This window comes from Netta rufina, assembly GCF_964035555.1.
Source record: "Netta rufina genome assembly, chromosome: 1".
NCBI lineage: Eukaryota > Metazoa > Chordata > Aves > Anseriformes > Anatidae > Netta > Netta rufina.
The window spans coordinates 31,638,783-31,664,843 of NC_140123.1; the positions used below are offsets into that span (position 1 = coordinate 31,638,783).

Sequence of the window (26,061 nt, forward strand, 5' to 3'; positions counted from 1 at the left end):
AGGTATGCCACATCTCTGGTCCCTCTAGGTTAGGATGGAGCAACCATGTGCTCCTGGTCCTGGCCTGGTCCTGGCTGCCAGTCAGTGATACTGAGAAGAGACACATCATTTGGGACATTCAGTAAGCAAATATAGCATCACCTATCCATTTGTTGTTGATATTGCCAAAGTCACTTGGATCCATCCTTTTAACATAAGCACAGAAATACCAAAAAGAGTTACAAACTTTCTTTGTAGCAGATCTCCCAAGAGGAACAAAGACAAAATATGTCACCGCTGAGCAAACACTACAGGGCAATATTATTCCCAATTACACGTAGACCATATATACTGTACTTGAAATAGATACAGCTAGCAAACCTTTAGTAGAGGAAACATCACTTGCATCGTTGGTTTGTGTAAAAGAAGTTTACACTGCACAGTGACAAACACCAGTATATGCTGAAATAGCCACCTCCTAAAAAAGGCTTAAAAAGAAATTGTCTTATAAAAAACTATTTATAATACTAATCTTCTTGCTGTCAGCAGGAAAATGTCCTCTGATTTCAAAGTGAGAAGCTAAGCCCTTTCTTACCAGTACAATATTAACCGAGATTAATAAAACTGAATGAATTGTAACAAGCAATTTATGTATTTGGGGGAAAATTTTCGCATTCAGCAAGTCTCACAGCACAGCTGGGCCAATAGAGTTCTCAATTATCTTTTTTATTGAGCTGCTTTGTTTCACAACCTCACACATCAGCAAAATTCTGCAAATGTACAGATGGCATATTCCAAAGAACAAGAGCAAACTTGAGGAAATTTGTTTGGTTGTTTTCAAATAAATCATGGGAGCATTTCTACTTGGCTTTTATATTTGAAAAAAAAATAATAATAAAAAATATTTTTTTTCTTTTTTTTTTTTTTTAATGTAAATTTCAACCAAACTGGAAAAATAAAAATAGCAAGATAGCAAAGCAGAAACAGAATAAAGTGCTACTAATCCACGGCAGGAAACACTGGACTGCAATCCAAGACATTCAATACTAATTTAGTGTATTACTTTTTATATTTATAATAAGGCTAATTAGGTTTAAATAATGTGACCTTTTCTTATTCATAGTGTTGTGATAGAAGTTTTAGAGTTGAAAGAGAAAATTTAGATAAGTAGTAATTCAAAAATGCATTTATAGGTGACAATAGATGGTAAATCAGACAGCTGTTTCAGCGTTTAGTAAACAAATTAAAAAGGTGTTCTGCTGCCAGATTACTCCCAAATCCACCACTCTCTATCAAGAGTGATGAATGAAAGAAGAAGAAGGCAGAAGCTCAGGCCTGGACCTCCGTTGCCCACCCAGGTTTGTTTTAGCTCTCTCTCCAGCTTTGTTTTCACCTGCTGGGAGGAGCTCTCACCATCGAGCCTCAGGGCACGCAGCACGTACTCTCAATTTCATGTAATAAAAACATAACTTAGTGGGCTGCATCACTGCCCTCGCATTATTTCAAGTAGTTTCAACTTAGAAACAGAAAAAAAGGAACCTGATAGGGCACCTTATAGGGTCTAGAAAAGACGTGGTAGTATCTTCTGCTTCAGAGAGAGGCAGGCTTAAGCCACAAGGCTGTTTGCCACTCAGTGCCTCCTAACTCCAGCCCTCTTCCAGTTAGCAGGACAGAAATAACCTAACTATCCAATTTCAGTTGTTTTTCTGCAGCAAAGATTTGGAGCCCTGATGGATGATAAAGCATTAAACCAGAAGGACCTTGTTTTAAGTTGTATTCCTGCATGGGATACTGCACAGCAGAGAAATTTAGTGACACTGGTGTTGCAAAATGCTACAGGCAACCAGGGAGGTGGTCAAACTTCTGTATAACCCACAAAGCAGACTATTTGAGAGCTTATACAAAATAAAAAATAAAAAAATTTACAAATGGCTTATTACTGGTCTCATTAGTTATAAGTTCACAAAAGGCAAAATAAGTTCAGAAAGGTTATACTATTTGCTGCACGTTGGTTCTTTTGGACATCAGCAAGGTGGAGAGCCTACATGGGAGTCAGAGCAGGAACATGAATCTGTACCAGGCCAGCAATAAACCAGGGCCCAGGAAAAAAGACCTGCTCTACTCCATATGTATTCATAGCCAACATCTGGAGTGGACTGATTATATCTGTCTGTGGAAAGCTGAGATTCTGGGGTCTAGCATTTTTTGTGACACAGTTAAAAATAAATAAATAATAAAATAAAAAAATAAATAAATAAAATAAAAATAAAATAAAAAAATAAATATCATTCCAAGCATTGCATTCAACCAGTCCAATTAATATTAAAGATTAAGTTAAAATCTTTCAAACTGATAGGACATGAGGTTAAAACATTGTGAAGGCAAGAATATCTGAACTTCCCAAACAATTACCTTCTATGCAGGCCCTGTTTGGTTTTCTAGGGTTCCAAAATCCATCATTTGGTGGAAAGGTGATGGGGGAAGGACATGTTATGTGCGTGAATCCTCCTCTTATGGAGCAGGTGTCCCCCAGGCTGCACCCCAGGCAGCCTTACTCACACCCGGTAGTACAGACTTAGGGGCTAAGGGAGCTTGGTACCTACAGGATGAGGCAGCAACAATAAATATGTGAAAGGATCTAAAATGTGAGCTCAGCTGCCAAAAGAGGATTCTGGCATCCTCTGCTCAATGAGCAACCAGGGACCTCTCACGTGGCAAACGAATTGAGAACCAGAAGGTTAGAAAAATGAAAGGAATCCATCATTTTGTGACTTGCAGCATGTAAGGAGCAGAAAGTAATTGGAGTTCGTGCTTGTCTTCTGTCGTAGCCAAACACAAATGGATTGGAGTTCGGCGATGCGCAGTCTGGGGAAAAGCAATGTGTCTCATGAGAGCGCAGACGGTAGAGAGCACATGGCTCCAATGCTGAACAAATGGTGTGCAAATATGCCCTGCCTGTGCTTTATAAAATGGATTGTGAACAGAGCAGTAAATCAAGGATACCCAGCCCCTCACCTCCACCCCAGCTCAAATACTTCCTTGGAAACACATCTGGAAACACCAGCACATCCACAATTAAAGCTGAAGGTGGAGGAAGAAAGGAAAAAAAAAAAAAAAAAAAAAAAACAATAACAACAAAACATAGAAAGGAAAAAAGAATAAAAATAGAAAGAAAAAAAAAAAAAGTAACATCCCAAGTTGCCCGGAAACTTGTGAAATCTGATTCAAACAACCTCAAGCTGACACAGATTTCTGAGCTTTTCATGACCAAGCTGTGCTTTGGAGCTAGTCATGAATGATTACATTAAGCAAAGGTACAGGCTTTACAGAATCAGATCCAAGTAAGTTTTAAAATGAAAAAAAATATACAAAAACAGTCAGCAAAGTCCACAGGCCACCCCAGATACCAGCAACCAGGAAATACTGGACAAGAAACTGATAGCGATAGGGAGAAAGAACAAGAAATCATCTGCATGCGCCTGTGGATATGTGAGAACACTTTCTGATCAAGACCTGGATTTTCTTGAATCACTGCAGCAAAATGCTGCATGTGGTCACCTTTGTGAAGTTTTGCTGGAGACTAAATTTTGTAATGGCAAAAGTATAAGCAAGTGGTAATTGTTTGGAGCCCTCCAAAGCTGATACATCAAACCGAGTGCAGTATGGACTGATCTGTGTCCAATCTGTTGGCTCCCTATTCCCCAGCTACTTTCCTTTGCTCCTCTGCAGTTCAGCCTTTGCATTAATGACTCAAAAACCCTGTTGACAAACAGCATTCTTGTCTGCTATCCGAAGGCAAAGCTACCTGAAAGTGGGTGAGAAAGGAGGATGTCTGGCTCTGACCCACGGCTGTTGCTACCACCAGGAAAAAAGAGCTGCAAGTCTGTGAGAGTGGGGTGAGCAGGAGACACTGGCAGCTGGAAGGAGCCGGAGAAAAGGAAGTGGGATAGACAGAAAAAGAAACATTCACTGGCTGGAGAGAGCTTGGGAAGGCGGGGGGGAGGAGTACCCAGGTGCCAAAATATGCAATTGTAACCCCATGTATGAAAATCTACTTTTTAAGAACGTAGTAAAAATATACAAATGCTTACATGCATGCAAATACACAAAATTCCAAATAAACTATTTCTAAGTCAGATTTTTCTAACGTCCGATTTCAACAAATAATCATCCTTTATTCACAAACCAAAATTATCTTTTGAAGATTATAAACTAAACTCACATTTACCTTTCCTAGCCAAGAAACCTTTACCCTCAAGTTAGCTCTCTTAATTGATTTATTAATCTACTCTGTTCATTAACTGCATCCTGATGAAGCAATTATTATAAATGAAGCAGACAAAAGAACTGACACTTCTAGAGAAGACTTGGTTTTAGGACAGTCAGAGCAGGTGGCTTTACTTATCATCTCAGCATAAATGCCCAGGCTGCCTTAAGTGACCCTACTGAAGCTTTCCAAACCAGGGCTGCTCTGGTATAAAAAGCTGAATCAAGCTGTCCTAATAGCAGTACATAGAATTTCCTGCTTCCATTTAAATGCACGTAGAAGTGAGAAGGCAGAAGGACTGAGCAAGACAAGGCAGAGCAGGACCTCTGTATTTTCTTACTGTTTTGTAGAGAGCATAGCCAGAGCAAGACACCTAATTATAACCCCCAGAGTAGTCTACGTAGTCCCCTGAGGACTACTTCATCGCATCCTTCCCCCGCTTCATGACATAGCTTGTCACTTTGCACCCAGATGATGCTTAGTCCAAAAATAAATAAATATATAAATGATTTAGGTCCCAAAGTCATCATACAAGGGAAATTGAAAGCCAATTATTGCACTGTAAAATTCAAGTGCCTGCTGCATTTGTAATGGCGACAGACATGCTACAGAGCCGAGCCTCAGAAGCTTTCTTCTAACCTCTGGTGATGTAGGATGCACAGGGTAACCTACAAGTGAACCCGCAGGGGCTCAAGACACACCGCAGCTACCATGAACTCATCTAGAGCAGACACAGCCCACAGTGTCATTCAGATGACATTTAGTCTTGGTGGTTCCCCTCCTTTGTGTAATACTGTAAGTAGTCAGAACTGATAAGCATTAACTCAACTTTCAAATCATTTGAAATACCCTCTAGGGAGATAGAGACGGAGACTTCACCCCCAGGTAACGGAAGAGACATGCACAGTGGACGTTCTTCTCCCAGCCCATCAATGGGCATCTGTCCAGTCCAGAAAAAAAAAATACAAGACTCATAGAATGGCTGGAGGTGGAAGGGATTGTATTATCTAACTCCAATCCACCTGATATAAACAAGGATGCCACCCACTACATCAGGCCACCCTGGCCTTGAACACCTCCAGGGACAGGGAATCCACAGCTTCTCTGGGCAACCTGTGCCAGTGCCTCACCACCCTTACCACAAGGAATTTCCTCCTAGGGTCTAGTCTAAATCCACCCTCTTTTAGTTTAAAACCATTGCCCCTTGTCCTATCATTATCTACCTGAGTCCTTCTCTGTCCTTTTATTAGACCCCTTTAAGTATTGTACTTTTGTAGCACAACACCTAGTTCTTGAAATGTTGAACGAAGAGACCCAGATTCTGAAATGGTGAAAGAAGAAACCCAGTAATTGCTCAGTAATTTCTGTTTTTGAACTGAAAACTATTCCGTCTGAAACAAAACGGAGATCCCCACTTCCAGCTAAATTTCCAAGACCTGATATTAATTACCCTACGTGAAAGTGGTGGATGCACATGCAAAAGTTTGGAGCCAAATCAAGACTCCTTAAAATTCAGTTCCATTCTCATGACTGTTGATTTGTGCTTTAGTTTTCTTGAGCTATAACATACCCACTCTGCATACTCTGAAATATGAACAGTGTTTGAAGCAGCAGAAGAAATACAGGGACACAGGAAAATAAAGAAACCACCAAGACATTTTTTCTTAGAAATATATTTTGTAAGAAAACAATATTAACATTAAAAAGAAATGTTTATTATACAGTATAAAATAACTGCTTGAATTCAACTCAGTTTATTATAAAAAAAGCCTGAGGATTTGTATGAAGCTTCATTTCTTACACAATTGAGCATTCTGCCTTCTGATTCCTACTGCATTAAAGACATTTTCTCCGCATCATCCTTAGAGCACCCAAACATTCCTATAGTCTCCGTGATCCCCACCCCAAAGTTGTTCCTTGCCCAGATGTGCTCTAAACATAACCTACAATATTTGCAGCCCCCTCCCACGTTCCCCATACCCACCCTCAGATTCCTTCCACCTATCTTTTTGGCCAAGCAACTATGCAAGAGACAACACGTGTAGCGGCTAACTAGGAGCTTCCCCATAGTAATTTGTTGGCTAATATGAACAGTGGCCAGCCACTGACGAATAATGAAAAATTGGCTGAGTCCTTCTCAGCTGTCAGTTCTCATAAAACCTGTAAGAATCCCTCTCGACACTGCCATTCACCTGCCAGATCTGGCAGGAAGGTGCAGAGTTTTAGAAGCTAGAAGGGGAGAACAGGACAGGCAACGCAATGACAAAAGCTTCATTTTCTCAGGAAACTAGGCTAAAAGAGTCATTGCTCAATTGCAGAATTTACAACTTGTGGAATTCATTGTAGGAAAATATGCCTGTTCAATAACTATAAATACCCCAATACGTTTCTGTGGCTTATTATGTTGTTTTTTTCTTTTCCCCCTTCAGGTAATACCAGCTTTGTAATGTTAATTACCCTCCAGGTTTGAAAGGCACCCAGTGACCAGCATTCTGGTGTAATTATTCATGACTTTGGTGTGAGTTTCCCTCCTCCCCCAAGTAATACTGACAAGTTTAACAGAAATCTATTAAGTTAAAAAAGTACAAAGGTATATATTACATTTGCTAATTGCAAACAACCTCTTTTAGCTGCAATTTTTCCCATTGGGATTAAAAAGTGCACTAGTTTAACATGTCTGTACATTAAAAACAGTTTAAAACATTAAATATACAAACAGCAAGAGAATTTTAAATATTTTGTATCAAATACTATAGGACAATATAATTTACATTTTTTTACACAAAACATTACACCTAAAATATAACTTTAGATATTACAGAATATAAAAATACATACTTTTTGTCTAAAAAAAATGTCTTTGCAGGTTCTGGCACAATGTAATACTTTAAAGGCACACCGTATTTTGGCAATCTATATTTGCAATTAGCTGTGCAACAATAATGACAACCTGTAATTAACCTTTTAGAACTGTAAGGCCAGATCTCCCTTCTTCCTAGAAATAGCCCTTTTTAATCAGGTAAAAATGTGATTTGAACTGTTTAGGTGTTCCACAATTCATTTCTGCTGTGGTTTGAGCCTTCCAACCCTAACCCAGCAAAGTATGAACATGCTTAACTAAGCATGTGAAAAGCCACATCAAATGCAATGGAATTAGTTATACATTCACAATCTTTGCTGTCTCAGGGTCAGAATGCTCAGCCCCAAAGCATGATTAAGCCCCGAATGCAATCTGTGAGCCAAATTCTGTCCTGCCCTATGTTTGTGCCAAGCAGTCAGGTCAGAATGTGGAAATAATTCAGTAATACCAATTGCTCTGATTTCAATTATACCAATGTAGAAGTCATAACGACTCTACTGAAGCCAGTGGAGACATACAAAGTAAAACTGGTGTAAGACTGAATCAGAACTACACAATTTTATCCTTGATGCATTTATGGAACTCTTGCCAGAGTCAGCACAGGGCAGAACATGTCTTTAGAGCTATATGCCTTATACAGATGCAACTGGGATGCAAAAAAATTTCAGTTCTGCCTTCAAGTTGTTTCTGGACCTCTACCCCCCCCATCCTCCCCCCAATTTAAGCACGCTAATATTCAGTCTAAATCCCTTACTTTAAATGCCCCGAAGTAAGTTGCTTCTTGTGATGAATCTAGTAGCAATGGGTTTGATACCTGGATACTTATCATTTCACCAGATTTTAATTTAAAGAACCCTCCTACATTTACAGAATAAAAATGGAATTCTGAATTCCCTGACCAGTATTTGGTGCTTCCTCCCTTCATCAACACATCAGAGCGCCTTATTTTAAGGTTTGTCTTAGTCATATACACCATCAGCTGAAGCCCTCTTTTCGTCAGGTTGCCTGAAGTCTCATGATGTCTAAAACAGATGTTGGCATAAAGGTAGTAAAATCCATCTTGATTAACAATTAGTTTCCCATCATTAAACGTCATATTTGATAAGTTTGCCTGGCCTTTGTCATGATGCCAGGATGTAAGGTTCACTTTACGAGTTCCTGAAGAGAGGGAAGGAAAAAAAAAAAAATTACTTCATTTATAAGCATTTCACAAAACACAACATTTAAAAAGCAATACCCAGATTTTTAAAATCAATAGCAAGTACCTTCATGTAGGCTAAAGTGAAGTTTAATGCTTCAGAATATTAGACATTTATGATAAAAAAAAAAAAAAAAATAAGAAATTTCCTTTTTCATCATGTGCTGCCCTCCCACAGAATGTCTGCTGGAACATGGTACAAAGCACTTGCCTGGCCAATAAATAGTTTGATGGCACTCAGTCACACAACAAGTTCTATAAAGAAACTGCATTCCACCTAAAACTTTATTCAGGTAACAGACAATTGAGAGAATTTGAAATGAAAAATTGCTAATGGGAAAAAAAAAAAAAAAAAAAGAGCAAATCTTGTTATGAGTTAACCTGGGTTTGCAAGGAATAATTAAGCAGCATCTGAACAGATCTAACTGATATTTCCTCAAATAGAAAGTTTATGAAACCTTTATGTAGTTTATGCTCTTGTGACCGCAGCAGTACAAAGATAAGCATGTTCTCATTTGAGAACACCAAACAAAAAAAAAAGAAGAAAAATGTCAATACAATTCTGTATCTTTAGTGCTACATAAATCATCTATGATTCAGATAACAGTCACAGAAGAACCAGCCAAGACCCATGGGCAGAGGAAAAAGCACCTTCCTGAGAAAGCCACACAGGTCCCTGCCCTTCTGGAGACGCTCCATGGCACAGAAGAGCCACTAAAACCTACCATTTATTCAGCACGATACACAGGGCATAGCACAAGAGATGAAAGTTGGCCAACTTGTCCTCCTAACCACCAGCAACTCCCACACAAACCCAGCTCTGTTCGCTCCCTCTGAAGCACCTGCACAGGCACCTGAGGGCCTTGGACTCCCAGTGCATCTGCAGGCCTGCCTGGAATACTCAGTGCCTTATCCTCCCCCCACAAACCAAAGCAATCTACTCCTACCACCCCCAGTGCTCAGAAACATGCTGGGGAACAACCCCAGATACATTTGATTAAAGCTGCCTCCTGGATTTGTTTGTGTTGAAGTGAGGGAAGGTAAGTAGGAACAGGGGAATTTGAGAGCTATGAGTCTTCCCTAGCTGCAAAGGGCAACTTTTGCATGTGAGAAGAATACTCTACTGGTAGTCCAGAACAAAAAAAAAAAGCTTCCACAGAGACTCAAGCAAAGCACAGGCTATCAAAAGCAGACCTAATTAAGTATCTGTTCCCTTATGGCTTCATTGTAGCCAAGTATAAATTACCCAAGCAAACTCGTACAGAGAAGCCTTCTGTGCAGTACCTCTAAAAAAAAAAACTCTGAAAACTATCAAGAAATTGGTAGCCACACTAAGGTCTTAAGTTTCCTATCCTGGAATAACTCATCTGCAAGGGAACGCCAAAATACCAGAGCACATCTCTGAAGCTGAAGAATAGCTGAAGAAGTTGTAGCATTTCTTGTACAGTGTTAAATCCACCTGAAACACCACCCTGGGAAGCTGTGCTACCTTCAAAATGAGGAGGGTAGGTGAGAAATTAGAGCCAATATCTCTGCTTGAACTGACAAAGGACAGAGGCACAGAAATACTAGGCAAAAATGTGTACATATGACCAAGCAGAAAGGCTTGCTGGCATACTGTGACTGACTGGCAGCCCACCAGGAAGTTGCAAATTACTAAGCAGATTTTTTTTTTTTTTTTACCTGGCAAGTAAATTTTTTAGTTGCCAGCCTCAAAAATCAAGAAGCAATTCTGAAGAAACCCTCAATGAAAACACAGAATTCTTTGCTGAAAGGGAAGATGGAAAATAGATGCCACCGTGACTTGTAATTCTGATACTGAGAGCAGCTATGGGTGATGCTTGTTCACATTGTTTGGTGTTAAGAGCAATATGTATCACTCAACGGTCAGGTAGGGGGACAAGCCAAGAGCTGATGGAGAACGATCCTATCTAAAGGTCTAATTAGACCTGTTTTGAGCAAGGGATTAGCCTAATGACCTCTGGAAGTGCCTTTCAACCTAGATTATAATGCTGTAACTGCAATAACCACGGGAGATGGACGTCTTTCCACAATTCAGAGGTTTAGAAGAGGCATGTCAGAGCCAGTAGCACATATGCACATTAGTGGAAGTAATGTCATGCAACCCTTAATGGAAGGAATAAGCAGGATCTCAGTACTGCAGGTGGTAAAACACCCAAGCGATCAATATGCAGAAACACAGGCAGAGGAAAAAAATGGAGCACAGAAGCACCAACTCAGCTGTCCATATATGAAACTCCAAAACATAAGACAAGTTCTAGGACAGTCAAAAGTGCTGTAATACAGCATCTTTTGATGCAAAATTCATAATGGAGCCCTGGAAGAAACAACACAAAGTAAACCATGTTGACAGAACGAAGAAGTCAGAGATAATGACTAAGGTAATCTTCCAAACATTGTAACAAGCATTAAAAAACAGAGAATTCTCAGTCTTTCTGGTAACTCAAGACAAATCAAAACAATGTATTAAATGTTTGCAGGCATGAACTAAGACTAACACAACTGAGTTGCAACAGAATTAGTAGGAAAGAAGATGGAGGGATGAAGTAAACCAGTATTTATTACTTATTTGCACTATAGTAGCTTTCAGGTATAAATAAAGCCTGAAGAAAGGGCCAAAGCTCTGGCTGCTCTGAAAAACCACTTCTGGAGGCAGAGGGCAGCTAAGCTGAACCTGTAGCTGTAAATAGCTCAAAAATACTAGTGTTTCTTTAGGTACTAGCTAAAGGTACCAATTCACATCCCAAATGATATATTTAACATTTGCATTTATTTCTGTTTGTGCTCTTCTCCTTTAAACTGTGACTAATTTCTACAATCAATTTATAAACCAAAATTCACTGTTTTCATTTAAAACCTAGGTAGTGTTTAAAGCGAGCTTTGGTAAAAAGCAAACAGCAAGCATCCAGCTTTAACCTAATGCAACAAATCTAAACCACTATGGCTTCTGCAGCTAAATGATGGGTGGGACACCAAGATGTAGGAAGGGTTATTTTTCCCCCGTCACTCCACAACTGCAGAAGTCCATCTGAGGCATGGTATTATTGCAATCCAGGTGAAAGGAAAGTGTTCAATGCCTATTCACGAAAGGCATTTCCTTGCAAATTACTTGAACAAAATAAAATCCTGTTTGATAATGATAGACTTTTTTCCCCCCCCCGGCATTGCTTATTTTGGGTTAGAGTGATGACAGTAGGGAATTTAAAACACTAAGAACCAATCTGCCCAGACTCATGGACGGCATAGAGCTATTTAGAAGGATTTCAGACATGTAGAGCAAAGAAACATTGGAAGAAAGCAGAAATTTGCAGTCAGAAACAGAATGAAAAGCAACTCCTGGTGATCTACAGGCAAATTCTTCATCCTTTATGTTTGTTGTTAATCTCTACGCCACCCAGTCAAGTGAGTAGCACCTCACACCAGTGACAAGATAGCAAAGCACCTCACTATCAGTAGGTTCAGGGTTCCAGCTGTCCAAAAGGATGCAGTCCCTTACTGCCACAGTGCCCATACAAACAGCAGAAGCTGTCCCAGTAATGCTCTTCTTACATAATGCTCTTCTTCTGGCATAAGCCATGTGCCAGATCAGAGGGAATAAGCCCAACTCATTGCGCTGGAAGAGGTTGATCTCCTCAAAGGAGAAGCAAAAGTTTGTTGCTACAGGGACTGTATTTCTGAAAGCTCCTACAGATTGTGCTGATAAAAAAAAAAAAAAAAAAAAAAAAGACCAATGTTTCTGTTGCCATTACTCACAAATGTGCTAATTCACTCCCTAGAGTTAATACAGCGATGTACATCAGTAAAAAGTATCAAGTATTAGTCCTGGTAAAAATACACTTTACAGAGTAACATCTAGATAGACAGCAAAAAAAAAAAAGTCCCATGGGTGAATTTCTCTAAGTGTGGCAGACTCCAGTTCTGTAGATGCAAATTATCATGTATACAGCTAGCAAATTAATTCAATCTTCCAAAGACAAAGTACTAAGACAAGTTTACTGATACTGCATCCTCTACTGCTGAGCTATGTCAAAAGACACAATCTGACTCAAAAAGAAGGTTGTCAGAAGGCATCTGAACTGGTAAGAAAGCTTGTAGAAGTTCTGATTGCCATTTTACAAGTTGCTTAAAGCTCTCTTTTTATGAAGCTGAACATTTGGACTATGACACTGCACTTGGAGGGGGAAAGAATACTACCCTCCTGGCAAGAAGCTAACCCCTCATGTGCAGATGGCTTTTGTCTCTAAACAGAGCAGGCTGGCAAAATCTCAAATTTCAGGCCTCGGAGAATTCCCTTTTGGTTTGGTTATATAAAGCAGAAAAGTAACACGTACAGCTTAAGTAATGAGTTGAGCACATTCATAGTAGCATTAGAAGCATCCACTTAAAACTGAACTTACCTGATGGAATATTCTTATCATCAATAATGAGATGGGCAAAAGGCAGCTTCTCAGGCTTATTTCTCTTGTACAGGTCCATTCCTAATGCCTCCATTGCAGCTGAAGATAAAAGAAATCCATTATCTCAGAAAAAAACAAGTTTAATAGAACTAAAACATTTCTTATTCATAAATCAGCATCTACCTTTTTCTGGTCTTGGTGTTTCTCTTCCCAGGATACGCTGGACTTCCTAAAATGAAAAAAAGACATTGCTTTGATGTTGCCTTGCTTGCTTGTGTATCACAGATCATTGGCACAATTACAACACAGTATCTTCTCTGTATACATGGGGGTATACTGTATACCTACAGTATAGCCAGAGGCCTGGAATACATATCCTGATATTTACGGGATGTATAACGTGAACGCACAGTTTAAATGCCATAATCAAATTACTTCCTCTGTCCAATACTTCTGATAAAGGAGGATATGAATACTAGCGTGTGATCACTGCACTGCTCATCGGAGTAGTGATTACAGACATTTACAGCCATTTCTACTTACTGCACTTGGAACGTTTCTAAGTATAATGGAACAATGACTGCTAAAAACGCACCACATAAAACCATGAAGTTTATGAATTGACTTGGGGTCAAAAGGTAACGAAGGAGGCAGTTCTACAAAGAGACCAGTATGTAATCACACGAATTGTGGAAAACTAAGCCCCGCATTTCCTTTATGATGAGATAAATTAAAACCTCCACCCCGCATGCTTTACCACTAACATGAGAGGTTGCAAGACTGTAAGGCTTTGCAACCAAGCCTTACTCATATCAAGGTGTGTAGGCACTGAAGGATTAAGCATTTTCCACATCTGTACCGGTCCAAATTAAGCAGGTGCCAGAAGTACAGATTCCCCAAAACTGCAGATAAATTTTAACATGAACAAAGTCCATGTTACCCCCAAACCAAGATCAGTGCAAATATCAGTTACCACAAAGCTTTGCTTTTAAACAATCCTCTCCTGTCTTCCTCTTATGAAGATGTATAAACAGCAGCTTTCAGAAGTCTAAGCAACATGTTTTTACAAGCCTGGACAGTCTTGACAGAATTCCTCAGTTCTGTTCCCCACCATGACTCTCCTCATCTGTTTCCTAAAAGACAGGGATGATACTCTCCTTCCTACTGAGATTATCTCATACTGTGGAACTATCAAGATGTTTAGTAGGAAACATTTTGCTGCATATAGCAAATCATATTGTTATCTTTGAAATGTAAGTGGGATTCAGTGTTTTTTTCTCTTTACATCAAACATACTGCTGGTTGTCTAATTAAACGCCATGTATATAAATCTGACCTCAGATTTGGCCAGATCAGCAAAGTTTCACCATGTTCTCTATCACTGCAATGTTTTAGAACTTGAAATGCTGCTTTGAAAACTCTTTGCTCCTGCTTTTATGTAATTCTGCAGCCACAGTGAAATCTGTAACACCTTCTCTCTCTTTCTCCTTTCAGTAGGTGTCTAAATGTTAAACCAAAATGAAAAGCCACAGCAGCATGGAAGTTGTAGTATGACTATCAAAGCGTAATACTTCAGCAGAGATATGCTGATTGTGTAGATATGAATCATTACGATGCTTTCTGCTGTAGAGACGAGAAGAAAAGCAGAAGAATCGCAACTTCAAAAGAAGCAAAACCCGTGTCCACCTCCCCCCATTTACATTCACTTCCCCTCTCTGATCTTCTTACTTCAACATCAGTTCTAGCAGCATGAAAATGAAGCTCAGTTCTAGGAGCTGCACATCAGCCTCTAGCCACACCTGATCTCTAACTTCATCAGAAGTACTAAGAAGAAAAGTTGCAAGTACTTGGTACTGCCAAAGGTGGTAAAAGCATCTGAAGAGAACAGGGCACACAGGTAAAAGAGACTGGAAGATGGACTAGACTCTCAGATACCACTACATTACAGCTGCTCCCAAACCTTTCCCCAGAAAGGGGAGACTCCTTTTTCTTTTTTCCTTTCTTAATTGAAATCTTGTGTTTGGAGTCTTTTTTAGGATCCTTTCTTTCTGGGGAATGCGTGCCTGGAGAGGCTACTGGACAAATCCAAAAAGAGGTATTTACATTTCAATCTTCTATTATCTAAAACAGTACTAAAAAAAAAAAAAAAAAAAAAAAAAAAAAAAAAAAAAAAAAAAGCTTGGTAAGTCCCTGAACTATCCTCCTTATAACCTAGTTTGTTTTTTTTTTCCTTAGGAGCCTAGAGTTCTGCTTCTGTACATTTCCAAAGATGCTCTAACTTGAGCAGCTGGGTACCTGGCTTTTTGAGCTCTGGCAGCCTGACTCAGCATATCTTCCATGAAGAAAGACTGTGGTACTCGTTAGATGCATTCTGAGCCACTTTCTTTTTAACTGATGGTGGTGCTATTCATCTACAACATCACTACTGGGTGAGCAAAACAGCTAGCCAGGAAGACCTTGGTCCACTTGTCTTGATGGTCTTGAACCTACCACTCCCCTGCTTCCTAGGAGCACCTTGGTCAAGATGTAGTCTGGGCTTGACAGGAGCACTCTGGTACTCCAAAACATTTCTTCATGATTTTTTTCCACTTCATCTGGTTTTACAGGTCCAAGACACTGATAAACCTTACTGATACACAACCCATCTGAACATCATTAGACACCGCATACCTAATTACAATGCACACTACTGCTAAGAAAGCAGAAACAGCTCAACAGAACCCGTCACTAAGACGCTGCCACAAAAGCATGAGAACTGCTGACAAAATATTGCCAATGACTTTTCAGCCACAGAACCAAGTGAGTGACCAAGCTGTTATTTTTAGAAAAAAAAAATGTACACAAAAAAATTACACCACACTGTTAGTTTTAAAATAAGCTGCTTTTGTACATCTTTGTGTCATTTGCTCACTACACACTATGTCAACTCTACTGGCCTGCTTCCCATATTCCAAACTTTTTCCATACAGTCACTGTTCAAAAAACAAGCAGCCAGTCAGAAAAATGAAGATACCTTCCTTCCTCCAAAAAAATAAAAGGCCATGGAGAGGCTGCAAAACTTCCAAATTTTAAAAGCTAAAACCATGCTATAAGTGTCTGGAGTGTGGGGAAATGCTCATTCCTCATCCACAGCAGGCTTTGGGTTTTAGAAAGCTACCACACCCATTACTACATATGCATGTCATCAGCATCCTTAAAACACAAGTCCTACCCTTCACATTATGATCAATGTTGAGTACACACAAACAAGGTTACATAGGAACATGTAACATCTGTGAATGTTTTTTTCCTCCTCTTTGTTTTTACAATATCTCATTGTCTCCTTGGAGTAGCTACAAGTAGCCTTTTAAGACCAGGCAAGAGACCCACCCTCAGGACATTCACCTACTGCTTCTATGGTGACCCTAAGGCTCTCTTAGAGATGTTTCTACTACTACCACCTCAGTGCTTTAAGGCTAGTTGATATCAAGAAGTAGTATCTGATTATCTTGCCGGAAATTCAGCAGTTTGAAGAATGCTAATCAGGAAGGAAGCAAAATAGAAAGTGCATAAAACCAATATTCTTCAGAAGATTGAGATGTGAGCACTGCAACCTCTATTCAAATGAGTAGTCTATTGCCTGCAGAAAAAAAAAAAAAAAAGGGCATGTAAAGTTGTGCTGTGGAAACTGAAATTTTAACAGCTTACAACAGTCACCCATGAAACCTTCACTTTGTCCATAACCACATGCACTTAAAATGTCTGCTAAGTATATAGATCTCTTTATAAGTGCTGCCCCGGAGGTCTAGCTACAAAGTGTGTTGTTGCCGTGTAGGAGACTAGTTTACGCCTGAACTCCCCAAGCTGCTAGAAGCTGGGAGTATTGCCAAGAAAAGATACTTATGAATTGACCAAGATATGTTTGTAGTCCTTTCTACTTCAGACTCATAACAGACTTCATAAGAACTGTGGTTAGTGCATCTGGGCTGCCAAAGGGTTTTTAGGGTTACATGCAAAAAAATTAAGCAAACAGACAGACTAGGAAAGTATATTATTTGTCTGCTTTAAAGTTTATTTGCAATAGTATTGAAAATGAGTTTTCTACTGAGTAAGCTGCTCCCTAAGCAGTATTTTTATTCTGGAATATGTTGAGGAGGTCACCATTAGATTTTCTTTTAATTATTTTATTTTTATTTTTAAGTCAGGAGACAAATGTTTCCAGACCTGACCTTACAGCACTACTACACTGGTTTTCAGAAGAGCACTTGCAATGTCAGTCCCTGCCTTAGATTTAAACACTAGCCTACAGGTGTGCAAAGAAAACAGATGAGAACTAACACAGCAAGCTAAAAGCTGTAACCAGACTATAAAACGTAACAAAAAAAGGTTGTCTGTTTTCATTTCCTGAATAGCTTGAATTGCTTAAGACAAACAACTGAAAAAACTGAGAACTTAACTGTATTTTAAAGTGTTCCATTTCAGTCACCTAATGCACTGTCACTGCAAATATGGATACCAGCTCTTGAAACACACACACACACTTCAGGAAGCTGAATAAAGCAGAGAAAATAGGAAACATCTTTCCAGTCACAAGAACCGCATTCCCACACAAGGGCCTAGTCCAATTGTAGATAAGATTCAGATGCATCTCTCCCTTTTGGTACAGCAGAACCAATGAAGGGCTCAGCTCACACAGCTTAAGGCGAGCTTAATTTGCCTTAACACCGTTTCTTTCATTTCCATGATAGGAATAGAAAAGATGCAAATGTAGCCCTAGGCAAACATTTACCTATTTTTCTGTGTCATCAATGTATGATGACACAGCATCCAGAACACTGACCCTGCTGCTTAATACATTCCATTGCATTCAAAATTTTTGGAGTCTGATTACTTTGGCAGGGAAAGCATCATTGTTCTCAAACTAACGGTCATCAACCAAAAGAAAAATTATCCTACTCACTACTTATCTTGGCCACTGCCTTTGCAGCATTTAACCTCTATGCTGAATGGCAGAATATGCAGCCTTCACTGAAGTTAAAGCTTTTGTTGAGTAACCAGCAGCAAACAACCAAAATGCAGAACTTCCCATTCACTTACTGTAATAAACTCCCTGCTCTCAAGGGTGCCGCAGGAAAGAGCACTCTAGTAGCAGCACGCAGAACACACAAGTAGTAATAGTCTAAAGAAAATGCTGGAAGCAAGAACTAGTTGTACAGAGTTAACCCATTTTCCTGATTTTTTAAGGAGGTGGCAAGTAAAGGGAACAAGGCTCCCAGCTTTAAGCCTTGTTCCCCAAAAAGATCTGTCATCGAGGGTACTTTATTAAAAACAAACATGATCAGCACAATTAATGCACTGTATAGTTAAGTCAAGTACAAGTCACTCTGTAAAGGGTTCAGCTCAAATCTAATGCAGTGTCCTTTATGAAAAACCTGACAGTCATATACAGGTGTGAAGAGATAATGGACTTTATAAGCCAGGAATACCATAGCACACATTCAGCTTCTTCATTAGCCCATAATTAGCACTAAACACTATCACGAACATGCAAAGAGATCAAACACGGTAACTACTAAGGAATTATTGTGACTTATATTCAGCTTGCCTAGGTTTCTTCATTAGGGCTAATTTAGCTGCCTGCTTTTGTTATTTGAGTTTGGAAAAAAAGCTGTCATTCTCAAGTGCTGGGCAAAGAATGCCTACTTATCATGATGGCAAAGCAGATATTCCACCACTGTGGCAAAATGAACCAAAAAAAAGGATACTATCCTTCATTCTGGGTAATCAAAACTATTGTACTGCAGAAGGAGTAAGAAACAAGAGTAGATGGGAACAAATACTGTGCCTTCCATCTTTCAGACAGCACTTTGCTTGTTGATGCCCTTAGCTTGAAGAATGGTGTCAGACAGTCAGGAAGATCAATTTGGAAAAAAAAAAAAAAAGTGGAGCTGTCCTTACACATCCGAAGTGTTGGCAAACCTGTACAAGTATTAGGATAGATGACTGCCATCACACCCACCCAAATGTCAGAACTGCCTATCAACTAACTGTGATTGGTTTTCTGTGTGACTTCCAAGCCTCCCTTTAACAAAGCTAAAAAATGTATTTGAATGCAGAATTGGTTAACCACTACCAAGGTTCATAAGCAAACACAGTGAGATCTCAGATCCATCACCGTATTATCCAAATATCGAAAAACACTTTTTAGAACTTACCTCCGAACAAAGATGTTGGAAAAGTTTTACAAGCATAAAAGAAAACACTGCCACTTACCTTCTGCACAGCTCTTTGGAGAGCCTGTTTCATCCTTCTACATGATTCCGGCATTAACTTCACATCTTGATTCTCGAATGGTGTATCTTGCAAACCTATACTTTCTTGAGATCTGAAAAGCATTCTGACACAGTGTGCATCCTCTTTTGAAATTCTGCTGGGGTCCATCTGAAACAAAAATATAAGGACAGCCACAGTTTTAAGAGTCTGTTCAACACACAAGAACATATTTAAATCAGGGCAAATTTTCAACCATGTAAAAATTTGGCAACTAGCTAAGCTTATTAGCTAAATTTTTATTCTAAACAATGAAGAGAAAGCATTCCTTGTAGGAACATTTACTTCAGGCAACAAGTACATAAGATAGGAAAATAAATCTTCTGGAGCTGCCTAGCTTGTTAGCTTAGGCTGGGTATCGACTTTCAAAAGTTAAAAATTAGTTAAAGATTAATCCCACCTTTACTGTAAAAATCAATAATCCTGAATTGCATTTTTAGATGCAATATCACAATTATTTTAGCAGGCAACATACGCAGGCATCCTACCTATTAAAAATACGGATTGCAAGATGACACACAAATGTCAAAAGCAACAATCTGGGGAATGTATGTACAACATCCAGCACATCCTTTTCAAGGGGAGAAACAGAAGCAACAGAAAACAGCTATCACAAAGTATGTTGCAGGCAAGACGTATTGCTGCATGAAACAGTCACCAGGTAACATTGTACAAATTCAGAAAGACCAAGAGACAATAAAACTATAAAATACCTCCTCTTTATTGGACAAAGTCTAGTAAATCCAAAATATCTGCAAGACATTTTTAGCAATTAATATCTGCTATTGAATCCAATATAATTTTTAGTTGTAAGCACAGAATGCTCCTAAGTTCTATCAATCTTAATTCTAAGATGACTTGGAAGGATATTCCAAGAATCAAAATCATGCCTCAGCAGAATTCAATTGCACAAACATTATTCAAACCATTTCACTCTTTAACCCCCCTCCATATACCTCACACTCAACAGATATTAACCGTTCTCTTTTACATATAGCCTAAGACTCTCAGCAATTGATCTCAACATGTATTTATGCTGTTTTTACATCAGAAGGGTTTGTGCACTCAAAACTTTCTCTATGTTCTCTAACTGGGTTAGCTGGTCTAATACGAACATTTACTTCTACTGTTTTCCATAACAAACACCAATGCACCAATTTATATCTGAGAATTACATAATATATTATGAAAAATCATGGTGAGGGAAGGTCAATCCATTACAGATAATACCAAACTAGGGGCTACTTTCCTTGTAAATAACATTGAACAAAACAATGTCAAAGGAGGTTTTGCAAAATACGCAACAGCCAGACTGAATCAAATTTATGTCAACTGTTCACATGAACATGAATTCAATTCCCTAACCCCAAAAAAGAACCAAACTAACTTAAAAGCATAAGGTTAGGATTATAGAGGTAAGCTCAAGCCTACAGCAGGCAGCCAGGCATCCAACAGCATACACTGGAGGAAAACATTTGTTGCAGAGACAGCCGTAACAGTAAGTTGCCTCCTCCTACTGAAGGCTCCAGATGAGAGCTGTTTGCCCCACATATTCAAACCAATGTCAGACCCCATGAGCTGGTTTAGCTGTCTTAGTTATCCCTGCAGATTTGGAACTGAACAGGTCAGAAAAGTTTCACCTGAGGATCAGAAGACGCCACAGCTTTGAGCAGAGGGGTAGAGATGAGTTACAGGATGGCTTGGAGGCAGTAACAGCTTCTGGAGTAGCCTGATACAGCAGAATCCAAAGGAAAATCTGTTTATAGATATTACAACTCTATTAAGCACTAAGAACTACACTAATAACTTCTAAATGCAGCCTCATTACCTGTTTAAACTGATCTAAAACAGAACCTCTGTGCCCTCACCTTCTTCACCATGAAATCCCACTCCTGGCACTCAGCCTCCTCTTTAGACCAGTACCATGGAGCACTACCCTGAGGTAAATTTTTGTTGATGCGTTTTCCTGAAGGATTAGCACCCTGAAGCCAGCTCACTACAGGTGTCAGGCAAGCATCGGAGCTAATACAAGGGCATGGAGGAGCAGGAAGGCAGCGCTAGCTTTGACAGCTGCAGAACTGCAACCTAAAACTGTATCCCAGCAGATTCCACCAGTGCACAGGAGCTCAGAGAATCAACAGTTAGTGGAGATGTAGAAACACAAATAGTTACCAACAGCTGTTAAGAGGCAGTTCACAGAGACAGACCTAGGTCTAGAAGGTGCCCGGTCCAACCCCTTGCTGGAAGCAAGGCCAACGTGTAACTTAGGGCTGATCGCTTGAGGCCTTGTCTAGCCAAGCTTGAAGGAAACTCCATCGATGGAGGCCTGCAACCTCTCCAGCTTGTTAATATGCCTCTAGCACTGAGGGGCCCAAAACAGGACCCGTTACTCCAGATGTAGCCACTTACATTGGTATTGTCAGGAACCAGAGGGAAATAGGGCCTTCAACAGGATCTGGATATCTGGATATCTCTCCCTTCCACACACCACTGAACAGAAGACTGCCAGCAGGTACTCACTTTTATCAGCAATACTCCTAGTGAGAAACTATCACCCCAGTTTGGGATTTATTTAAACACAACTTCTGAAAAGCAGACAAAACTAGGTTTTAAAACACAAAAATCATGAAAGATTTTCATTTTTCTAGGACCTGGGCATGACAAATCACACCCAGCAGAGACTTGCAGCTATCGTCCACCAGCAATGAGCCAAATGTGGCACACAACGCTGTGCCAGAACAACAGCAGCAGCTTGTACAGAAGCACTTATTCAGATTATAGCTCATCTGTTGAAGGCTCAAGACAGAAAACCATCATCTCTATACCTGAAGTTAAAATATTGAGGACTTCATGGAAACATTGATTTCTCCAGCAACTTAAACTGAAGCTGTACAACCCATCCTGACAGGTCACAAATCTCTAGAGATTTACTGTCTGATAAGGTGAAGCTCTGATCTTGGGACTAATAACCTACCTGGTTGCCCTTACCGTTTTCAAAGAATACCCAGCCAGCACCATTTCTCAACCACGGAAATGAGCTCACCTGTCTGAGCAGCCCTTCTCAGAAATCCTGCAACTGACATTTTATAAAAAAAAATACGTACTGAGCTGCCATGGCTGCAAACAGACAATACCGAGCACCGACACCCGAACTGCGGGCAACAAGTGGCAAACAAAAAAGCTTTCAAGGATGTGTTCTGAGAAGAGCTTCTGAAGAGCCAAAACAAAATACCAGAGTGGTCTACAGAGAGCAGAGTGCTACCTTGCAAGGCACAGAAGGTTAGCAGAAGGTTAGCCTTTGAATAAATAAAAACCTTCAGCATGAAGTCTTAAAGATTCAATACCTGAAAATAAATCATCAAGATGCAATGCACAATATTGGAGAAAGCTTTACAACATATTAAGGAAGTAAATACCCTAGAGCTATGAGCCCATTTGAAGATAAAATCTAGCTATTGTTTTACTATACTTTACACATGTTACTATTGTGCATATACATCTCCAGCCTTGGAATCAGATCACGTCTTTCAGTGCCCATTGTTATCAAGGTTTTTCATCATCTGTAACCACTTTAGCTGCATCCCTGGACTCCCTTCAAGTAATTCAGGGCAGACAAAATGAACTCCAATACCATGGGTGACACCACATGAATTTACAGAATTACGGGCCAATTTTATAAAAATAAGATTTGCCTTGATTTTAGAAGACAGTATATTCCAGTGAACTTTACTTATTAAGTATTGCCTCAATTTTGCAATGTTACAGTATCACATTCTGCACTTTCTCCCTAAAATAAATGTTAACCATTTATACTTGTTTTCGAACCTAAACCAACTTCAAGTTTAATCAAATATCACTTTACACTCTGTGATCTTTCCTAACCACCAAGAAAGGGTTCTTCCGGGCTTCCAGAAAGTGCTAGTGACCCCTAGCAAGCGGTTTGCTGTTAGCCACTACTCCAGCATGCTCACAAGATGTTAGATCAGGTCTGAAAGGACATTGTTTAAAAACATTACAGTGAAAAGTCAGACTTCCATAGATGCATGAAACAGCAATAAAGATCCGTCTTCCAGGTCCCCATTTATTTAAATGTGAACTCTTCGGTACAGTAAAATACTTAACATTTGGACACACTTTTTTCAAATAGGAAAAATGGATAAGCTCCAAACTGAAAGTTAAACTGGGGGAGTTTGACATCCAGCCCCTACATCTGGCTTTGAGCCCCTCCAGCTCATTCAACATTAGACCAAATTCATACTCTTTTCTGATCTAAGTACAGGAAGGAAATGGACCAGAATGAAAAAAGTAAAAGCAAAGCTTTTGAAGACTATACTGAAGCATCTCCCAATTGCAGAGAAATAAAATACTTAGCACTCTCACTTGGTGCTGTGCATGAGTCTCCATCATCTCCATCTGTTCAGAATACCTAAATTTGCACTGCATTTCCATTGACCATGAGCAAATATTTCTCATGAAGCATAATCAGCATAAATACTTAGAAGCAATACAAGTTGTTAGTGGTTAATTTCTTGGATCCAAGACTTTGCATATATGGTCCAAAATGAAAACAGAACACCTTAATCTTTTTACAGTTCAGAATGGCAGCATTCTGCAATATTGGTAACATTCAATTCTTAGCTTTTTTTTTTTCCTTTTTAAATATACCAGCTCCTTGTCTCATTTGCATTGCGCTACGTTATTTCTTGGCCACAAACATGTGTTTATCCATGAAAATCTGGTGTCAGTCTTAGTTTTGTGTCTTGTGAAATTCCAAATGCTCAAGCCACAAAACAAACAAAACTGAGGAGAAACCAAAACCTCGGTTATTGTCTCAGCTCGTATTGTGTCATGATCTAGCCCAAATGATTTTATGCAAATGAAAATAAGAAGTGTATGGTAAAACTGAGTCAGAGTTTAGTCAGCCTTCTTGGGTTTTGAAGAGCTTGTAAAACAGTCCTGTTAAATCATGTAATTTCTTAATATGAGCCTATAAAGTCAAGTCTTGCTAATTCACATTTGGTTAGTCCACCAACCAACATGGTCCCTGCTAATAACTTCTCATTATTTTAACAGAATAAACCACAAAACCTAAGTTCTGTTATTAAAAAAGTATAACCTCAGACAGACTAACACAATTAAATTTGACAGCAGATAGATTGATACAATTAAGTTTGAAAGGATAACTTTAGATTGATTGAGACAAACTTGACAGCAATCCATTCAAAACATGCCCCATATAAATAAAACTATTTCTAAGGCAATTATACTTAACTTCTACAAGACCTACTGTATTTTTTCCAAGTGTTATTTGCACAATAAGAAACTGGTGAGCAATGGTGGATTACCGTATCTTATTATTATGAATTATGTACTTACTTTGAAAGTATATTTCTCAGTGATAGCAAAGATGACATTTTTGACATTAGAAAGTTTTCTGGGAGTATTTTAGACAAGCCTACACCTAGGTATACCGCATTTTTTAGCCCTCTCAAAAGTTCAAGTTCGCAAAGTCCATCCAACAGCACTGCTCTAAATCTACAGGAACTAGAAACCGGCAAGAGAGCCAAGCTGCCGAAAGCAGAATTACACCCACACTATGTCTTTTTTTTTTTTTTTAAATAAAGGAAGCAGAAGAAAAGTAGTCTTTATGGTACGAAAACTCTGGTTATCCTTTCTGGGGAGCGTGCGCAGCGCTGACACGAACCTATCAGGGCAGGGTCCTGAAGGAGGGGAGAGGGTAACAGGAGTGGGAAGACCGTTTTTTAAAATATATAGATGCTGTGATAAGGTGTTTTGATGGCAGTGGCTCTCTAGCACAGCAACACACGTGCACTTGTGCACTCCCACGAGCAGTGTCCTGACAGCGCTGCCGCGCAGCTCAGGGGCTACAAACGCGAAGCGCCACGGGGGGCTCCCACTCCAGACGCCCGCTCCCCTTCCCTCCCGCAGCCTGAACACCTCGGCTCCCCCTTTTCCCCACGGCAGCCGCTTACCTGAGCTCGGAAGTAGAGGAAGAGGGCCACGCTGCACACCACCTGCCCCAGCCCCAGCAGGACGAGGGCGGCCAGCAGCGAGCGGGAGGCGGGCGGCGGGTGCGGGTGTGCCGGCAGCGGCGGGGCCGCCTGCGGCGGGGCCGGCGGCGGCGGGGCGCTGTCGTGGGCGTTGCCGCCGCCCAGCTCCTCGGAGCCCCGCAAGTACTTGCTGTAGTCTCGGCTGGCTCGCCGCATGGCTCTGCAAAGCGGCTCCACTGAGCTTTTTTTTTATTTTTTTCCTTCTTCTTTTTTTTTTTTCTTTCTCTTTTCCCCCCACCCCCCAAACCCCGGCTTCGCTACACTTAGAATAACCCCCGGCGCCCCGGGCAGGGCAGCTCTTATAAAGTGTGGCGGCCAATCAGCCCCGGGAGCTGTGACTCGTCCTCCCTCCGCCCGCCGCCACCACCACACGCACGCACATGGCCACCACTCCCCTCCTATGGCGGCTCTTCCCTTCCCTCCCCGAGTGGGGACCGGCCCCCGCCGGCGGGAGGGTCGGCTTAGGTCGGGCCCTCCCCTGCCCTTAGAGCCCTCCTCAGGGAGCCGAGCTGCTCGTCCTCCCCTCGGGGTAAAGAGGGATGAAGTCCCCCAAAGCCCTGCGGTGTACCCCTATCACGAAGGGGTTTCTCCCCTCACAGAAGCGCCAGCTGCTGGGGCTGTACCTAGAGGTGCCCTCATGGTTGTCCCTGTCCTGTTGGGTATGGGGAACGCAGGGCAGTCAGCCACACTGGATGTCCAAACTCCCTCTTTACTCAAACTGAGTTAAAATGAACACGCTTGTACTGTCCGAAGCAAGGCGAGACAGTGCTAAGTGTTATCAGAGGATTGGGGTAAAGAAATGAGAGAGAGCTGAGCTGCCTGCCAATGGCCCGCCAGAGATGGGGATCCCCATCTTCCTCCACATGGCCAGTCTGCCACAAAGGCATTTCCGAAGGCTTGATGAGGAACTGCATCTTCCTGTGCTCCCCATGGCTCAGCCTGAGTCACGCTGCCTTTTC

The 26,061-nt window shown here is 40.5% G+C and overlaps 1 protein-coding gene across 1 annotated transcript; it reads right to left on the bottom strand.

Moving 5' to 3' along the window:
- Positions 1-7,842: 7,842 nt before the first annotated feature.
- Positions 7,843-25,258, bottom strand: TNFSF11 (TNF superfamily member 11; the record flags this gene model as incomplete). Its single annotated transcript, XM_084288237.1, has 5 exons — positions 7,843-8,264; positions 12,723-12,821; positions 12,906-12,951; positions 18,975-19,142; positions 25,025-25,258. 5 exons carry the CDS (start codon positions 25,256-25,258, stop codon positions 7,843-7,845), a joined length of 969 nt encoding a protein of 322 aa, XP_084144363.1.
- Between the last annotated feature and the right edge of the window lie 803 nt (positions 25,259-26,061).